The sequence below is a fragment of the Macaca nemestrina genome, chromosome 1 (genome assembly GCF_043159975.1).
Source record: "Macaca nemestrina isolate mMacNem1 chromosome 1, mMacNem.hap1, whole genome shotgun sequence".
Lineage (NCBI taxonomy): Eukaryota > Metazoa > Chordata > Mammalia > Primates > Cercopithecidae > Macaca > Macaca nemestrina.
In genome coordinates, this window is record NC_092125.1 from 30,095,865 (window position 1) to 30,116,612 (window position 20,748).

General features: G+C 35.5%; 1 protein-coding gene across 9 annotated transcripts in view; it reads left to right on the plus strand.

Moving 5' to 3' along the window:
* Window positions 1-20,748, plus strand: part of LOC105484426 (dynamin 3) — a 564,467-nt gene that overhangs the window by 397,234 nt on the left and 146,485 nt on the right. For all 9 annotated transcript variants that reach the window (XM_071069595.1, XM_071069603.1, XM_071069594.1 and 6 more), the window contains one exon: window positions 4,330-4,439. In XM_071069595.1, coding sequence (XP_070925696.1) covers window positions 4,330-4,439 — 110 coding nt within the window. The remainder of the gene's footprint in view (window positions 1-4,329; window positions 4,440-20,748) is intronic.

Consider the following 20,748-nt stretch of genomic DNA (forward strand, 5'->3'; position numbering starts at 1 on the left):
AACACATACTGTAGTCATCCCATAATTCCCACCTTCTTCCCCCTTGGTTTCTCTGCCTTTTACTACTCATTGTTCAGTTACTTTCACCTCAGACCCCTTTCACACAAAGATGCACCCTCTTTGGGCCTGACCTGTTTCTTCTGTTTCTTCTAACTCTTGCCAGTGAATTCAGGAAAAAACACTACACTAGTGCTCTCATGTTCCCTTTCTCTTTGAACAAAAATATCTCTGTCATCCTGGATGCCTCCCATAGAAATATTGCTAGCGACCCTCCTGTATTGAGGAAAGGGAAGGTACTATGTTTAAATGTGAAGAAAAGAATGGTGCTGAATCAGTGACCTCAGCCTCTGAAGCCTTTGAAAGTACACAGAAGTTCTGTTCTGAATCTCTATTAAAAAATCTTTCGCTAGACATTTACAAGTGCTTCCTTCAAAATGTCTACTCAAGATAAAATGTTTAAAATATAAAATTTCATTTCTTATTTATTACAAAAAACATGTTGTAAGCTTTTGTTTTTCTCCATAACATAGAATATTATTTGTTAGTCTGTCATGAAACCTGTTTCTAATCTGATTATTTATTAGCTTGAGAAAGATTGTTATCTTTCAGAATGTTAGAGCAAGTCAGGGAAGAATTATAACAAATATTACATATTTTAAAAATAAATTAAAACAACTTAAACAACTATATTATGTAAGCTTATATAAGCTGCTTAAACAATATATAAGCTACTTAAACAAGAGAGTTGACTGAACATTCTGAATTCCAAATAAGCAACATTCACATACATTTTCAAATATAAGGCAGTTATAAATTGAAGCTGTCTCATATAGTTTGAAATGAATGGAATAAATAATACCTATTATATGAATATAAGGGAGAGAGATGGGGGAGGTGACAGAAACAGATAAATGGTTACAAGTTTGAGAAAACCTTTTGCACAGAAAGTAAAACTTGAACTGAACTCTGAATACTAAACATTGCTATGATAGGGAACTGTTGAAGGAATATCTCAAGTTGGGAAAAGACTGCTGGTAAAGATATATTTGGTTGAAACATAAACTTCTTATGGAGGAGAAAAGGAGACATTGACAAATCAGGATTGAGCCAATTTGTAGTGTTTTTAAACTCACATTAAAGAGGTTAGTGGATTTTTTCACACAAATAATGGAAAGCTATTGAAAGTTTTGAAGGATTGCAATGAATTTGACAAAATCGTTTTCAAAAATCATCTTCTCTAGTGATGTTAGAGAAATTGGAAGGCAAGCGACTAGATAGGAGACCATTTGTGACCACATGCTTGTGAGATGCCAGGGACCTGGAATAATGTTGTGGGAATGTCAAAGGAGGGGAACTAGGACAAATTCTTCAAACACGATGTGACAAAGTCTTAAGGTAGTAAACGAGGCAAGGAAAGATGATGAGTCAGAAATAATAGTGAGGTTTCAGATGGAGTGACAGGGAGAATGAAGGATAAACCTGATAGCAGAAACAGGGAGGTCAGAAGGGAAAACTGGATGGATGAGAGGAAGGAAAGAGTTAAGTACATGGGGGATTTAGTACTATCAGTAGAAATTTAATGGAACTACATATGTCATTTAAAATTGTCTGACAGCCAACTTCAAAACAGTAAGAAAAAATAGGTGAAATTATGTTTGATAATGCTTTGTTTACCCCCAATATATTCAAAATGTTATCATTTCAACATATAATCAATTAAAAAGTATTACCAATATAGTTTACATTCTCTTTTTAAGTTTTTGAAATCTGGTGTCTATTTTGCATTTCTAGCTAATCCCAGTTGAGCCACATTTCAAGTGCTCAGTAACTGCCTGTGGCTAGTGGCTACCATATTGGACAGCACATTATTAGACAGTCATAGAACTGACAAAAATGATTTGGCACATTTCTTAATTAAGATGGTTCTAAGACTGTATTTTGGAAATTATAATTCTGTATATTATTTCTCCTCTATTTCTTTTGTTTTAGCTATTTTAGATTCATGATGTTCTTTTAGCAGAACATCATTCTTTTCCCAAAGCACCAAGACTTTTGAGAAATATCCATGATATACTGTTTTATTGCCTAGAGTTGCTGCTGTCTCGTTTAATCCTCTGTTTGACTTAACAACTTTAATAAATAAATGTCTGAATACATTTTCTTCTTTCTTTGTCAGTCTTCACTTTGATTATGAAACAATTTAGCAATATGTCCTCAAAAACCTGGGATAAATGACATTTAGTACTTTGGATATGAGGACCATTTTTCATGTTCCCCAGTCTGCATATGTGTGTGTATTTCTCCAGTGTTTAATATCTGACATAAACTTGCTGGAGTTTTGGTCTTCACGATATGCTAAAGAATGCAGTACAAAAGAGAGCCTATTTCTATAGAAAACAAGCCAAGGACATTGTGTTCCATCTTTACAATGAAATTCAGATTTCCCATTAAAAGGCAAATCTATCATTTCAAAAGGTTGAATAGGATGGTGCTTTAAAAGAATCCAGCTGCTTAAATTTAGGGCACTGAAAAACATTCAATTAAAAAAAAAGTTCCCTGGGTCTCAAGCATTTTCATTTGATTATGTATTGGATAGATTTTCATTAGGTCTAGAATTTTGCCTCTTAGAATTCTGTCCTAAAATAATTTGACAACTGTTTTGAGAAAGTTGGACTCAACTATGGTAGCTCATTTATGATTAAATTATGTATTTGCTGTTTAGAATATTCTTGTGTTTGATAATATATTCTTAACTTTTGTTGTAGAAATATTGGACTATTCTTACAGTGCTTTACTTTTTTGTGTTTATTGTTGAGCCTCTCCCAGTGCTATTTAGTTTCCTTTATGTTTCTTCTTTTCTTTGAAGACATTGTCTGTCAGAACAGCCATTTTGTTCTCTAAGCAGCTTCCTTCAATGTTTTCAGTCACCTATTCACATGACTTTTTGTAGCCAAGTAGAATGCCATCTTTTTGCTATTCTAATGTGCTCTGCCCAACTTTTTTCTGATTAATTTATGAGTAGGAAGTGGAAAGGCGGGTGATACTCCCTACAATACAACATGTTACCCACAAACTGACTAGGGAGCACAGAAGAGCTCTATGCTACGCAGCTGAGCTATAAATTCTCAAGGAAGTAGTTTATATGCTGTAGGAGCAAAAGGACTTATGTCAGACATATTTGTATGATGCACGTATTTCCCATGGGCATTAATAGTCGTTTATTAAAAGTTATGACTAAGTCTGCATTCTCTCCAGCTCTGGACTTTAGCCCTGCTCTCTTTCAGGGGTAACAGCAGAGATGTAGCCTGGGAGCATACAGAGGACCATGGTTAACAAGGGCAGTGCTTGTTATACCCCTGGTAATAGGTATTTACTAGGTTTCTTAAATTGAGTATTTGGCTCTCCCCTACTCGTTGTTAGGCATTTTTACATATAAATAATATTGCCCCTGGGCCAGTCCCTAAAAGTAAATGTTTCCAATAATTTTTTGGCATCCAATGTTCTACTAACACTAATTTGGTCACATTTGCAGACCTCACCTCTCCAATGTTCATATTCTTCCTAAACAATTGTTAATTTTGAAAGAGAGTTTGTTCTAGTTAATATCAGTCCACTCCTAATGAAGTTTTCCCCAAAGAGCTCAACAATTTTATGGAATAATTCTTTTTCAGAATTCGTATTTTATTCTAGACCCAAATGAGCAAGTATTTTTTATGCTTTATCATAGTTTATGGGGGGTATTTCATACTGGGGTCCTGTGCTTCCACTTCCCTGCCAACACTGGCTATCAAAACTGCTTAGGCTGCAAATAAAGCAAGAAATGAAATCCATCTGGCATTTCTCATTGAATTAGGACCAGAACATTTTTGTTAAATATTAACAGATGGCTAAAGTCTTAATATCAAACTAACATTTAAAAACATCTAAAAGGACCCACATGAGGGGGAAAGGACAGAGGACCATGTGTTTTCTCCATCTCAGAACCCTTCCTGTACACTTCACCCCGCCATTTTTCCAACCCACATGTTGAGAATCACTGGGGCCTCCTATCTCTAATAACTTTTATGCCTTAATAGTTGGTATCAAAATAGGATTTGATGATATTATCAAGATAGTGTAATCAAGCATTAGCCAAGTCAGGTGATGTGTTGCCATTGGCATGCCTCAAGATCTTTTATTAAAGTCAATTTTCTGTCTCTCCTTTCCTCTCCTCTCCTCTCCTCTCCTCTCCTCTCCTCTCCTCTCCTCTCCTCTCCTCTCCTCTCCTCTCCTCTCCTCTACTCTCCTCTACTCTCTCCCTATCTCTTTTCTGTCTCTCTCTTATAATAGGAAAAAGAAAAGAAGTACATGCTTCCCTTGGACAACCTGAAAGTTCGGGATGTGGAAAAGAGCTTTATGTCTAGCAAGCACATCTTTGCACTCTTTAATACAGAGCAAAGGTAAGAAATTGAAACAGTCCCTGTCTTCAGATTTTTTTCCTTGAAGTTCTACATGATTCAGAGATCATATTTGAAAATAGTTCCTTTGGCCGCACCTTGAAATTTGTCTACTCTTCAGTTTTCCTTTCATTTATTTTGTATTTTTAAATTCCACCATGGGTTATGGCTTCAAAGTATAAAAACTCAGACTAAAAAAGATCTTCAAGTGTTAACTAATTATTTCTTGCTTTTCCACCTGGCATGAAAATAATTCTTCATCCATTTGGTTTTTTTTTTTTTTCTTTTTGCAACGGGATCTCGCTTTCTCATCCAGACCAGAGTACAGTGCTGTGATCGTGATTCACTGCAGCCTCGAACTCCTGGGCTCAAGCAACACTCCTACCTCAGCCCTGTAGAGTAGCTGGGACTACTGGGTTCATGCCACTGTGCCTGGATAATTTTTTAAAAATTGTTTTGTAGAGATGGGGGTCTTGCTGTGTTGTCCAGGTAGTTGACCTCAAACTACCTGGGCCCAAGAGATTCTCCTGCCTTGGCCTCCCAAAGTGCTGGGATTACATGCATGAGCCACTGCACCCAGTCTGTCCATTCTTAAAGCTGCATTTTATTACCTTAAAGTCTTTCTTGTCCCAATATATTGTTTACATACTTACAAACTACTCGATGATAATTTTAAAAGTATCTTTCTAACGTGAATGGATATCACTTAAGCTCTTGTTGAAGAGCAGACAAATTTCACATATTATGACTAAATTCAGTGAATAGAATTATTCAGTTAAGGTAAATAAAAATGTATAGTATTTTACAGTTTTTCAAAATGCTGTCTACATTCATTGTCATTGGTTTTTGTAACAGCTGCCCTTGAGGTTAAAAGGATACAGTTATAAATAAGAAAGTGTAGCCTCAGGGATGTTAACTCACTTTCTTAAGGTCATAAAACTAGTGCATGGGGTAGCTGGAACTTGTATCAGGACTTCCTCTAAGTACACTTTTCCTTCCACTCATTTTCCATTGTGTGCTTATTTTATTCTGTTGCTCATGTGCAGTATCAAAACTGTATTTTGAGCTGATCATCACAGAGTTCCATGATCTTCACTGAAACTTAGCAGTAAAGTTAAATAAGCAAATGGAGAGGTAAGAGAGGATGGGCTAGAGAAGTGTAAAAGGGCTACAACTAGGAAAGGATAATAAAGGAGAGTTTTTGCAAATGAAAATGTTTTAGGAAGAAGCTAATTAATTTGTGTGAGTCAGTTATTAAGACAGTGAGTCATTAAGGTAACAGGATCTAATTTTAACCCATTTTTCGAGACTGCCTTTTGTCTTTATTTAGCAATGAATGAAGTTACTTGATTAGGTTCAATGACTGGCCCAGGGTCAATCACACAGTAAATTAAAATAGCAAAAGAAGACGTCTTCCTACATTCCCAGTCAGTTGCTCAGAGTGACTCATAATACAAAAATACTTAGTAAAACCACAAGGCAAGCCATTTAAAGAATTGACGGGAAAGAAAATTAAATACAACTAACTCCCCTACCAAATATTCAAATGGGATTTTTGAAGACAGTATTATTTGAGAGCAGCTTATGAAAACATTCTGCAAATAATAAAGAATAAAAGGTTTTCTAGAGAGAACAGTAGTGAGTCTGCCACACTGCAGCCAAGCTCAGTACTAGTTTACATGCCTTCATCAGAGCAGCTGAGAATCAGGAGATCCTAAAGCAATCATCAGAGGTGTGCTCAGCCTTCTTGCCTAGATGCAGAGTGGAACAGGTGGCTGCCAAACAGGAAGTCAAACAAAATTGAATCCATGGTCAACCTGAAAAGTTAATGTTATAAAAGAGCTGGGTGTAAAGTAAAAACAAGGCTATGGTAGACTATCATTTTTCATAAAGTACAACTGTGGATTTTAATGACAGCAAAAGTCACTGAAATAAGGAAACTGGATTTTGAAAAATCTAGATATTTTGGAATCTTGGAGTTCTAAAAAGGTATTGAATTCTGCTGCCACTTCTCAGTGACTTCAGTGAGTATATAGATGTACCTACATTGGCCATTGTCTTCTCCTTTGAAATCTTGATTCCTTTAAATCATTTTTGTGCTGGCAAGGACCTCCAGTACAATGTTGACTACAAGCTGGAATCCTTGTCTTGTTTCTCATTTTAAGGCTAATTTAAGGATGTTTTTAAAAATTTTATAGCGAAATACCTTTTGATAGATGTCTGATATCAGGTGAAGATTTCTTGTGTTTCTAGTTACTAAGGTTTCTGTTTTCATTTTAAATCATGCTTAGGAGCTGAATTTTATCAACCTCTTCACCTGGAAGATTGTATGATTCTTCTTCTTTAATCTATTCATGTGACCTTCTAATGTTAAACCGTCCTTTGTCTCCTGGGATTAAACTTAGTTAGGTCACAATGTGCTATTCTTTATTATGAGTTCTTGGCTTATGTTTGCTAGTATTTTAGCAAATGCTAATGAGTTAGGTTGACCCATAAATTTCCTTTTTATATTATTTTTACCTGGTTTTAATATCAAAGTTCTGTAAGCTTCATAAATTGAGGTGCGAATAAGTCCTTATTGTTCTTTGGAACACTTCACAAAAGATAGGGATTAACTATTAACTGATTGTTTGGTGGAAGTAACCTGTAAAATCATCTGGCCCTAGAAAGTATTTTTGGTAAGTAGGCTTTTAACTAGTGATTGAATATATTTAATGATTTCAGATTTATTTAAGTTTTCTGTTTGTTCCGTGGATCCGTTTGAATAATTGTATTTTTTTAGAAAATTGTCCATTCTGTTTTGCTTTAAATATATTGCACCAACTATTCCTTAATATTTTATTTTTCTAAATCTCTGTTATATCTGGAACTTGACTGATTTTTATTTCTAATATTAATCCTTATCTTTTTTTAATGATCATTCTTGCCAGAGTTTTGTCTCTTTTCAGAGAACCAGCTTGTGGCACTTTTGAACATCTATTGTGTATACTTTTTCTATTCCAATAATTTCTGTTCTCAATTATTTCCTTCCTTGTATTTTCTTGTGTTTACATTTCGGGTCTTTTCAAACTTCTTAATTTAGATGTATAGCTCATCAATTTTTATCCTTTCCTTTTCTTGTATATCAGCATATAGATCTATAGATTTCTCTCTAGGTAGTGTTTAGCTTACTACAATTTTTGAAATTTAGCAATTTTATTACCATTCAGTTCTGTTTCCTATTCTTCATTATGTTTTTTCTTTGAGCTATTTAAAAGTGTGTTTTACATTTTAGAATGCAGGGAATCTTATTGTTTGTATCATTGATTTCTAACTTAATTGTATTGTGATCAAATAATATGGTCGTACATGGTGTTAATAAACATTTCACATATATGTGAGAAGAATGTACATTTACTAGCTTGGAAGTGTAGGTTCCATGAGAACTGATTGGATTATGCTTGTTAATTGTATTTTGCAATATCTATAGTCATTATCTTTTTTTCATCTCAAATAATTCCAATATTCAAGTATATATTAGGCAGCTGTTATGTGCCAGACACTGTTCTATCCTTAAAATATACTTGTGAATTAAATAGAAAAAGACAATTAAACATTTTAGATACTGTCTAGAAAGGGGAATAGGCAGGGAGACAAAAACTCACAAAGAATCTTATTTTATCAGATGAGCATTAAAAAGGTCACTTTGTGATTGTGAGCTTGAATAAGCCTGCCAATTTTTGCTTGAGGCCAATCGATGTTATTAGATTCATACAAATTTAGTGTTGTATTTTCCTGGTGACTTAAAAAAATAACTTTGTGACAGCCCTCTTCATTCCTAATAATGCACTTTGCCTTAAAATTTATTTTGTCTTATGTTAATATAGCTACACTAACTTTTGGTTAATATTTTTATTGATACATAATATTTATACATATTTATGGAGTACATGTGATATTCTGTTACATGCATAGCATATGTAATTATCAAATCAGAGTATTTAGGATATTTATCATCACAAGTGTATATCATTTATGTGTTGAGAACTTTCCAAGTCCTTACCTCTAGCTATTTTGAAATATACAATATATTGTTGCTAATTATAGTCACCATATTCTAGTATTGAACATTCGAATTTATTCCTTCTATTTAACTGTATGTTTGTACACATTAGCCAACCTTTCTTCATCCTTTCTCCCCAACCCCCACCAACACACACACACACACACACACACACACACACACACACACACACACACACACATTATTTCCACCCCCTGGTATATATCATTCCACTAACTACCTCCGTAAGATAAACTTGTTAAACTCGTATTTATGAGCAAGTACATGTAATATTTGTCCTCCTGTGTTTGGCTTACTTAACATAGTGACTTCCAGTTCTATCCATGTTGCTGCAAATGACATTATTTTATTCTCTCTTTATGGCAAATAGTATTCCATTGTGTGAATATACCACCTTTTCTTTATCTATTCATCCATTTAAAATATTTAGGTTGATTCCATATTTTTGTTATTGTGAATAGTGCTACAATAAACATGGGGGTGCATATGTCTCTTTGATATACTAATTTCCTTTTCTTTGATTGAATACCCAGTAATGAAGTAGTTCTAGTTTTAGTATTTTTAGAAATTGCCATATTTTTTTCCATAATAGCTGTGCTAATTTACATTCCCACCAACAGTGTATGTTCCCTTTTCTCCACATCCTCACTGCCATCAACAGATTAAATCTCATTACTCGTTATTGGTTGGTTCAGGTTTTTTATTTCTTTCTGATTCAATCTTGGTAGGTTGCATTGTCCAGGAATGTATCCATTTCTTCTAGGTTTTCTAGTTTGTTAGGGTATAGTTGTTCATAATAATCTCTGATCTTTTGTATTTCTGTATTATCAGTTTTAGTATCTTTTTATTTGATTTTTGAAGTCTTCTCTCTTCTTGATTAGTCTTACAAGTGTCTTATTGATTTTACTTATTGATTTTTTTGTGTTTATTGTGATTATTCTTTTGTGTGTGTGTGTTTTTGATAATAGCCATTCTAACTGGGGTAAGATGATATCTCATGGTTTTGATTCACATTTCCCTGATGACTAGTGATGTTAAGCATGTTTTCACATATCTGTGTGCCATTTGTATGTCTTTTTTGAGAAGTGTCTATTCGTGCTTTTTGTCTGCTTTTTAATGGAATTGTTTGTTTTCTTTTGAGTTCCTCATATATTCTGGATATTATTCCCTGTTGGATGAATAGTTTGCAAATGCTTTCTCCCATTTAACTGGCTGTCTCTTCACTCGGTTGTTTTTTTTTTTTTTTCCTTTGCTATGAAGTTTTTAGTTTACTATCATCCCATTTGCCTATTTTTGTTTTTGTTGTTTTTGTTTTGGGGGTCTTAGTCATAAAGTCTTTGCCCAGGCCAATGTCCTGAAGTGTTTCCCCTATGTTTTCTTATAGTAATTTCATAGTTTCATGTAATGTTTAAGTCTTTAATCTATTCTGAGATGATGTTTGTATATGATGAGGGATAAGGGTCTAGCTTCTTTCTTTTGAGTATTTCTATCCAGTTTTCCCAGCACCATTTATTGAAGAAGGTGTCCTTTTCCAATGTATCTTCTTGGTGCCTTTGTCAAAAGTTAGTTGGCTGCAAATATGGGGGCTTATTTCGGGATTTTCTATTCATTTCCATTGGTCTATGTGTCTGTTTGTGTACCAATACATGCTGTTCTGGTTACTATAGCCTTGTGATATATTTGAAGCCAAGTAATGTGATGCCTTTCACTTTGTTCTTTTTGTTCAGGATTGCTTTAGGTATTTGGGTTCTTTTTTGATTCCATACAAATATCAGGATTTTTTTTCTATTCCTGGGAAAATGTCATTGGTATTTTGATAGGGATCACACTGAATCCATAGATCGCTTTAGACAGTATGGTAATTTTAACTATATTAGTTCTTCCATCCATGAGCATGGGTTGTCTTTCCATTTGTTTTTCTCCTTTTCCATTTCTTTCACCCATGTTTTGTAGTTTTTCTTGTAGAGGTCTTCCACCTCCTTGGTTAAAGTTATCCCTAGGTGTTTTGTTCATTTTATTTATTTAGCTATTGTAAATGTGACTGCCTCCTTGATTTCTTTCTCAGCTGGTTCATCGTTTATGTATAGAAATGTTACTGATTTTTCGTATGTTGATTTTGTATCCTGCAACTCTGCTGAACTTGTTTATAGTACCTAACAGTGTTTTGGTAGAGTCTTTAGGTTTTTCTAAATATAAGATCATGTTATCTGAAGATAGGAACAATTTGACTTCCTCTTTTCCAACATGGATACCTTTTATTTCTCTTGCCTGACTGCTCTGGCTAGGACTTCCAGTGCTATATTGAAAAGAGTTGTGAAAGTGGGTATCCTTGTCTAGCTCCAGATCTTCCCATTCAGTGTAATGTTAGCTGTGGATTTGTTACATGTGTTCCTTATGATGCTGAGGTATGTTCCCTCTGTGCCTAGTTTGTTGAGAGTTTTTATCATGAAGGAATGTTGACTTTTATCCAGTGCTTTTCTGCATCTATTTAGATGATCACATTGTCCTTCATTCTGTTGATGTGATGTATCATGTTTACTGACTCATATGGGTTGAACCATTCTTACATCGTTGGGTTAAATCTCATTTGATCATGGTGTGTTATCTTTTTGAAATGTTGTCGGACTCAGTTTGCTAATATTTTGTTGAGGATTTTTGTATCTATGTTCATCAGGAATATTATCCTGTAATTTTCTTCTTTGTTGTATACTTTTCTGGGCTTGGTATCAGGGTAATGCTCCACTTATTAAATGAGTTTGGGAGAATTCCCTACTATGCTATTTTTTGGAATAGATAATAATTGGTGTTAGTTTTTCTTAGAAAGTTTGGTACGATTTGGCTGTGAAGCCATCTGGTTCTGGACTCTTTTTGTTGAGATTTTTATTACAGATTAAATCTCATTACTCATTATTGGTTGGTTCAGTTTTTTAATTTCTTTCTGATTCAGTCTTAGTAGGTTGTATTGTCCAGGAATGTATCCATTTCTTCTAGGTTTTCTAGTTTGTTAGTGCACAGTTTTTCATAATAATCTCTGATCTTTTGTATTTCTGTATTAGTTGTAATATCTTTTTTATTTCTGATTTTGTTTATTTAAGTCTTAATATCTTCTTGATTAGTCTTACAAGTGTCTTATTGATTTTATTTATCTTTTTAAAAACCCAACTTTTCATTTTGTTGATCTTTTGTATTGTCTTTTTCATCTCCATTTCATTTAGTTCCGCTGTTATCTTTATTATTTATTTCCTTCTATTAATTCTGGGTTTTGTTTGTTCTTACATCTCTAGTTCCTTGAGATCCATCATTATGTTGTTTATTTAAAATCTTTCTATTTCTTTTGATGTAGGCATTTATTGCTATAAGCCTCCATCTGTACTGATTTTGCTTTATTTCATAGGTTTTGGTACATTGTGTTTTGATTTCTGTTTCAAGAAATTTTTAAATTTTCTCCTTAATTTTTCTCTTGACTCAGTGGTCATTCAGGTGCATGTTTTTCACTTTCCTTGTATTTGTACTGTTTCCAAAATGTCTCTTGTTATTGATTTCTGTTTTTATTCCATTGTTGTCTAAAAAGATACTTGATATGATTTTGATTTTTAACATTTTTTTGAGATTTGTTTTGTGTCCTACTATATGGTCTACACTAGACATGTTCTGTGTGCTAATTAAGAATAATGTTTATTCTTTAGCTGCTGGATAAAATGTTCTGTAAATTTCTGTTAGGTCTATTTGGTCTAATATGCAGTGTAAATCCAACATTTCTTTGTTAATTTTCAGTCTAGATGATCTGTCTTATGCTGAGAGTGGAGTGTAGAAGTCCAAACTATTCCTGTATTAGAGTCTTTCCCTTCAGGTCTAATAATATTTGCTTTATATATCTGGGTGCTCTGGTGTTGGGAGCACATATGTTTACAATAATTATATCCTCTTGATGAATTGACACCTCTTTCATTATATAATAATTTTGTCACTCTTTATTGCTTAAAGTCTGTTTTATCTGATGTAAGTGTAGCTACTCCTACTCACTTTTGAGCACCATTTACATGGAACATCTTTTTCCATTCCTTTATTTTCAGTTTATATATGTCTTTATAGGTGAGAATTTTTCTTGTAAGCAGCATATGGTTAGATCATTTTTAAAAATTCATTCAGCCAGTCTATATCGTTTAAGTGCAAAGTTTAATCTGTTTACATTCAAGGTTATTATTGACATGTGAGTGCTTCTTATCATTGTTTTACTTGATTCCTTATTGTTTTGTATATCCTTTTTTCCTTTATTTTTCTCTCATAATTTATCTTTGTGGTTTGATGGCATTCTGTAGTGGTTACATTTAAGATTTTTCCCTTCCTTGTTTCAGTGTTTGCTCCACTGGTGGTTTTTATATTTGCATGTGTTTTCATAATGGTAGTTATTATTCTTTTGCTTTTGGGTGTAGGTCTCCCTTAAGTATTTCTGATAGGGCTGATCTAGTGGTGATATCTCTCTTAGCTTTTGCTCATCTGGGAAAGACATTATATCTCCTCCATTTAGGAAGGATAATTTTGCTGGGCATATTTTTAGCTAGCACATTTTTTTCTTTTGGCACTGTGAAGATATCATCCCATTCTCTCCTGTCTTGTTAGGGTTCTGCTGAGAAATCTGCTGTTAGTCCAATGGGGTTCCTTTATATAGGTGGTTAGATACTTTTTTCTTGCTGTTTTTAATTTTTTTCTCTTTGTCTTTGATTTTTGACAGTTTGACTATAATATGCTGTGAAGAAGACCTTTTCGAATTGTATCTATTTGGGGATCTTCGACTATATCTGAATGTCTAAATCTTTTGCTAAGTTTTGAAGTTTTTAATCTATTATTTTATTAAATGGGTTTTCTAATTCTTTCATTTTTTTTCTTTGTTTCTTGGGACACCAAAAATTTGAATATTTGGATGCTTTATGGTGTCCCATATGTCTTGAAGGTTTTAATCTTTTTATTGTTGTTTTTTTTTAATTTTTGTCTGACTGGGTTATTTCAAAAGATCTGTACTCAAGTTCTGAGATTCTTCCTCCTGCCTGCTCTGTCTTACTGTTGAAGCTTTTGAATGTATTTTGTATGTTATTCAATGAATTCTTCAGTTCCAAAATTTCTGCTTTTTAAAAAATTATCTCTTTGGTAAATTTCTCATTCATATCCTGAATTGTTTTTCTGATTTCTTTCTATCGTCTTTCAGAATCTTCTTGTATCTCTCTGAGCTTCTTTAGTGATAGTATTTTTAATTTTTCCCTAGAATTTCATAAATTTTCCCTCCCTCCCTCCCTCCTTTCCCTCCTTTCCTTCCTTTCCCTCCCTCCCTCCCTCCCTCCCGCCTGCCTTCCTGCCTGCCTGCTTTCCTTCCTTCCTTCCTTCCTTCCTTCCTTCCTTCCTTCCTTCCTTCCTTCCTTCCTTCCTTCCTTCCTTCCTTCCTTCCTTCCTTCCTTCCTTCTTTTGAGACAGGGCTTCACTCTGTCACACATGCTGGCATGCAGTGATTTGATCATAGCAGCCTCCTACCACTGGGCTTAAGTGATTCTCCCAACTCAGCCTCCTGCGTAACTAGGACTACAGGCACATGCTACTATGTCTGACTGGTAAATTTCTTTTTATTGGGATCTGTTGCTGGATAATCATTGTGTTCCTTTCAAGGTGTCAAATATTCTTGCTTTTTCATGCTTCCTGTGTTCTTATGTTGATATCTACACATCTCGTATAACTGTTGCTTCTTCTAAATTTTTTGAAATTGCTTTTGAAAAGGGCAACTCTCTTCTGACATGTATCTATGGTATTGGTTGGGTAGGGTACTTTGCTTTTGAATCTGACTATATGTAATGGTATAGTCTCTGTATGACTTCTTCATTTGCAGACAAGCATGAGTGATGTCTGAGCCTTCCTTGGTGGCTTAGAATGCAGTTGTTATTAATAGAGGCTGTGATAAAGTTTTGCTGAGTACTATAACACTAGGTGGGCCAGTCTTTAGGCCCCAGGCCAGTATACCCTGGTGCTGGTGTTGGTGGGTCCAGGAAGGCTGATTCTTGTGCCTCCTGGTTGCTTTCTCAGATGCTGGTAATGGCATCAGTGGGTCTGGCAAGTGAACAAGTTCTTAAGCCCCTGGGCAGTGGGTGTGGCATGGGCAATGGCAGTAGCAATGGTGGAACAACCATCTGGGACCCAAGTGGTCCACACCTGTGGTAGCAGTGGCTGCCAGAGGTTGGGTGAGCTGGCCCACAGACTTTCAGGTGGTGTGTATGGTTGGGTGCCAGCTGTGGTGGTAGTGCAAGTTGAATATGGCTGGTCTCAGACCCTGGGAGAAGTACTTAGGTGCCACAGATGGTCAACTGGACTGGGTGATCTTCAGGTCCCTGGAAAGTACATTCAGGTGATGCTCAGGCCCCTGGAAGGTGGGTATAGGTGATGCCCGTGCCCGTGGATGGTATGCTCAGGTAATGGGGGAGGGAGTGGAGCTGAGCCAGGTGGACTTGCTCTCAGACCCCTCAGTGGTACTAGCTATGGTAGGCAGAGGTGGGGTGATCCCCAGACCACTGGAAAAATGCTTAGATGAGAGCAGAAATGGCTATCTGTAGCCCTTCTACTGGGAAGCATATGGTTGCCTTCCCTGGGTGGAGCCATAAGCTGGGGATTGGGAACATGGGCTTCATTTGTGTCTTCGCTCTGCAGCAGCTTGCAGCAGTGGTGGTTGTGGGCAGTGGCGTTTGTCCTTGGGGGCATATGAAAATGTGCAGTTACCCCTCTGCAGAGGGCCACAGGTAGGTTGGATGGGCATGGGATCACCGTCTGTGTCTCCTGCCTCAGCCCTGGCAATGGAGCAGAATGCAGTTTGATGGGGTGGGGGCTGTGCTCTCAAAATGGTGTCATGCAGCAGTGCCTTCATGTGGTCTCCAGACAGCTCTCTATGTTAGTCTCAGAACTCATAAAGACTGAGGTGTTCTCTCATGGCTAGGACTGTAGGAATCTCCAGCAGAAACATGGACTACTACGGGTCTCTCATTCACCCTTTCCCCACATAAGGGAGCCACTCCAGACTCTCAGCTCATCCAGCTGAACTGTTTCCCTCTCCTTTCTTGCTTTTGGTGCTTCTTGTCACTTCTCTGTTGAATTCCAGTGTTCTCTCTTAGATGATCTACTCAAAGTATGATTATCCACTCAGTATTTTGTTTCTTTTCCATGGAAGAGGCAAATACCAGATTAATCTAGGCAGCCATCTTGAAGCACCCTCTTTATATTTGACCATGCCATGATATACTTGCATGTCATTTTTCTTTGCTAGTGGATAAACATTTTTTGTTCCATCTCTTCTCTGAGGATGTGACCTTTGGAGGTTCCTGGATTCACCCAAGATCTTATTATTATTTCTTTTTGTGGACATTAAAATCCAATCCTTTTGGTTACTGAAATTGATGCCATCCAGTGGCAAAATTGAGAAAAGATGTATTTCCTCTTTTGGGGGGAGGAGGCAATTGAGAATTCTTTTATTTTGGAGCTTTGGCATGTAAAATAATGTTTTTCGTATGTCTTATAGGACATAGTTTTTATACTCTTCCTGCAATTTTGGCTGAAATGAAGTGCCCTTTCATTATCAATAGATTGCAGAAACAAAAAACTACATTCCTGATTTCTGCTAGGGGTGAGGACTGTGCTAATAGTGAACTTAGAAGGTTAACATGGGATTCAGTGTGTGTATACATATGAAAGTTTTAAAAACTGATTAGAAAGAAATAGCAATAATTTATTCTCTCAACAAGTATTTTTTCCATTATCTATTCCAAAGTATCAAAGTAACAAAGTATCTGTTATCCATTCCAAAGTACCCATTCTAAAGTATCAATTGGAATGAAATTCCAATTTATTCTGTTATACATTCCAAAGTATCAATGAAATTTATTATCCATTCTGAATGTCAGTATTGGTACTCTCTATGTCTGCTCTCATGCTGCTAATAAAGATATACCTGAGACTGGGTAACTTATAAAGAAAAAGAGGTTTAATGGACTCATAGTTCCACATGGCTGGGGAGGCCTCACAATCATGGAAGAAGGCAAAAGACACGTCTTACATGGTGGCAGGCAAGAGAGTATGTGCAGGGGGAACTTCCCTTTATAAAATCATCAGATCTCGTGAGACTTATTCACTACCATGAGAACAGCATGGGAAAAACCAGTCTCTATGATGCAATTATCTCCCACTAGGTCCCTCCCATGACATGTGGGATTTATGGGAGCTACAATTCAAGATGAGATTTGGATGGGGACACAGCCAAACCATATCATACTCCAAATAAAATATAAGATATTATCTTTTTTTGAGGACATTTGCAATAATCAGTGAGTGTTATACATTTATTTTTCAATGAACTTAAAACAGAAGGACTATGTTAGAAAAGAAGAAAATGAAGTTAGTTGTGAGATTATTATACATGAAATCAATGAGTTATAGTATGTAAGGTAACATCTAACTAGATTACAGGATAGGGTATTCCACTGCAGTTCTGAAGTGTCAGAATAGCAGACAGCATAGTATTTAGCCACAGCGATAGAATTAGCATCATAGAAGGTGACTTTCATTAGGTCATGGCATGAATTGATGTAGAGGAAATAGAAAAGACTACTTCAAATGGGAAATAATATTAGTCAAAGCCAATAGCAAGAAATGTTATTTAATCTGTTGCTAGTCTCTTCTGAATGAGAAGAAGCTAATTTCAAAGGCTAGATGAACCCTCGTGACAAAAATAAAAACGTTCCTTTTTTTTTCCATAGGATTTATTGAACTGGACTTACCTACATCAGTTTATGTATTTTAATAATCTGTGTCGTGGTAAAATCATGCATCTATCAAAAGCCTATATGCTTAGCATAATTCTATCAACTATTCTTAAATTACATTCTTTTTACCACTTATATTGATTCTGAGGTTATGTTCCTAATTTGTTTTCTCTTCTGAGATAAGACCTTATAAGAAATAAGTGTTCCCTTTCCTTGCCTTTAGATGAGGTTATGCTTGGTTAATTTAGAAGAGGTTTTCTGATGCCTCCATTACTTTGTAATTTTTATCCCTGTCCTCCACATCAGTGTTTTGGATCAATTTATTTTTCCATTCAGCAGATCTATATGAGATGCATTGACTTGGGACTAAGAGTTTCTGTTTGAACACCAATGCATGTTTAAAATATCATGGCTTTCCAGGAGTTTCTGAGACCTTATAGATAATCTTTTCGGTCTTTCTTACCTCACAGGTTAAGGAGCTAACATCTATAACAGTTAAATGTCTTCCCAATGTCACAAAAACAGTTAATGACAGAACCAGAACTACAACCCACGTCTAATAGGTCCTAATTCAGGGCTGTTTCTGATACTATAGTTTAGAGATTAACTGTGGAACAGGAATTCTGCCTAAGGCTTTAACTGGAATTGCTCCTAAAACAATGAAGAGATTTTTACTTCTTTTTTAGGGATTTCAGTTTACTGTAAGGTCGTACAAATTTCCATGGAATGTTTTTAGTCTCATTTTTAAAGCCCTGCATTGAACTGACCAGTGCTCCTGCTACAGCTCCTGATAAACTTTTAGCCATTGCTATTTGTATGGCAACATTATTCCTAAGAGCTCATTCAGTTCTAGTTCAGCTTTCCATTATATAAACTTTAAAAGAGTTACTCTGTAGTTCCCCATCATCAGGTGTGTGGGAATTAATACATTTAACATCCTTTAAAAAAAAAAAAGGTTTTAGTGTCCTAGTGAATTAATATAATCTTTACAAGCCTGGTGACCAGATTTTTGAGCTATTTTAAACAGTGTTTCAGTGCTGAGATGTATAAATGGAAGGATTTGTTGCTAGTTGCAGTGACTTCAGCACTTGAGGAGAGCGAATTTCACACTGAGACTGATTTAGCCTACATAAACTCCAGGTAAGAATACCCATTTCTGAGCCTTCCTCTGGCTCTTTGAAAGACGGCATCATAGATATCTGGGGAGACTAACATTGTAATACTCTGTTCTCACATTCATCGCTTCACCTAATCATAAATTAAAAGTTAAATTTTAGTTACCAGACTCCTAAAGTTCACTGTGGCATGGTCTAAACTAAGGATTCAAATGCTCCCCCAGGTTTTTGTTCCATTTGATTTTGTTAGAAGTGCCATGTTTTCTCTGGTAGAAGTATGTCTAGATAACGGCCTCACTGTGCTTCTGCCGGCTCTCCCCAGGCAGGCCTTCAGTTTTAAGGTCATGCTAAGGCCCATTTGGTTCAAGGTATGTCAGATTTGGTAGCCAACAGAGATCTGTTTCTGTCCAGGGGCTTGTAGGGCATGCACATGGTGTTTTCTGAGCACTCCTTGGGGTTGTTTTCTTTTAAAATAAGGCATTCTTTCTACTTTGTAGCTTCAATTCAGGATATGGTTTATCAATATTACCAAGTGTTCCAATTCACCTCCTCCCCCTTTTCCTATAGAAAGTGATTTCAGGATGTTTCACTACTCCACTTAGTCCCCAGCACATTGCTGACACTCAATAAATGTCAAATAATGCCGCAATATGGTTAGTGTGTGCTCTTTAAGCTTTCTGAAAGAATGACTATTTTCATTGTTGAGTAGTGGTATATTTTTCCACTTGTTAACTGGAAAGAAATTAGAGTCAGGTTGTTCATTTATATACCTCTATGGCTACATTTCTATACTCAGACAAGCTCAGAGTTTAAATTCGTTTGAAAAAGTGTTTAAATGAATATTCTGGGTGATATACAATGCTTTGTCTAAAAGATCATGTCTCAGTTGGATATGGTTGAGTGTTGAATCTATATTAAAAAGGGAACAATTACTCTTCCATAAATGGGGATGGCTGAGGCTCATATTTATGAGAATTTCAGTAAGGTGAAAAGCATGTAATATTTTGGACTTGGGAATGAAATACTGTCTAAGGAACACAATTCAATTAAGCTTGTTTATGCAACATAAACAAGATACCTGGATAAATTATTTTATTTCATTTTTATCCCACTTTTGTCAAAACAATGTTTAAGACGTTACTTCTTGCCTTACAAAATACTAAGTGAGAATTGCTTGTCTTTTAAATACCCTGATTCCAGAAGGTTTTTATTTGTCAGATGATTCAGTCAGTAATCAGTCCCAACCCAAGTAGAGAAATGAAATATATGTTATCCTACTTTCCCCCTTGGAGTGTGGGTGGGTCATCTTTCCAGTAGAGGTGTGGGTAATACCCTCTAACTATGAGTATCGGGGGGAAGGAAAAAATAAATCAGTTTGAGAGTAGAAACTCTTTATCATTCTCATTTGACCTAGAGTTCATTGTACTGTTTCTGTAACTTCACGTGTGATATAAAAATTTGGTTTTCCCCATGCTTTATCTTTAGTCAGAAAAAAATTCCACTAGATATGAGACCAACTGACACCTGATGTATTATTGTCCAGAGGCGAACGCAAGTGAACTGGTGGCACTCAGGCATGAGTAGTGTTACTAAGGGAATCACCTGAACAATGAGTTTAAGAAATGGAGTATGTTAAGTGAACATTTTAACACTTTATTCTTCCTTCTGGTTTTAACACGATGATATGTTAACTTAATTAAAATGTAACTATTCTGTAATTGTCTCTACTGTGAGACTGCTTTCTATGAGGGAGAGGCTGTTTTTCTTATTCATTATTGTATCCCCAGGGCCTAACACAGTGCCTAGCATTTGCGTGAGCTCAATAGCGTGAGGGAAAGAATGCACGGATGCAAAACTTTCCCCCTCTGTTATATGGAGAAGATAGAAATAATGGCAGTTGCTAATATAAAGCATTCTTAAAGTAAGTGAACTCTAGAAGTCTAGAACTTCAAATGCAAGTGGGATGAAAATGGAAATACAGATTCAGACTCCCAGAGGAAATAGTTTGAGGACAAAAGGAAATAGTTCATTTAAAAAGTAATAACCTCAGTAATATACAAACTGTATAAATGAGTGCTGTTTGAACTAAATGGAATTCCATGACATTGTCCTTTAAGAAAAAAAAGAGCATAGATGTTTTATTGTAAATTGTCTTAACATTGTTCTCATAATCTTAACGTTTATTATTCAAAAATGCTTTGTAGATAACTACACTAAGCATTCTAAATCTTTACTTCTTCAGTTCTAGCGAAGTATTCACAAATTTCAAGTTTTCTATTAGTTTTAAAAGTTAAGCAGGAGGAGAGCCAGAAGACAATTTCAATTCTCTGTTCATAAGTTTTCACTTC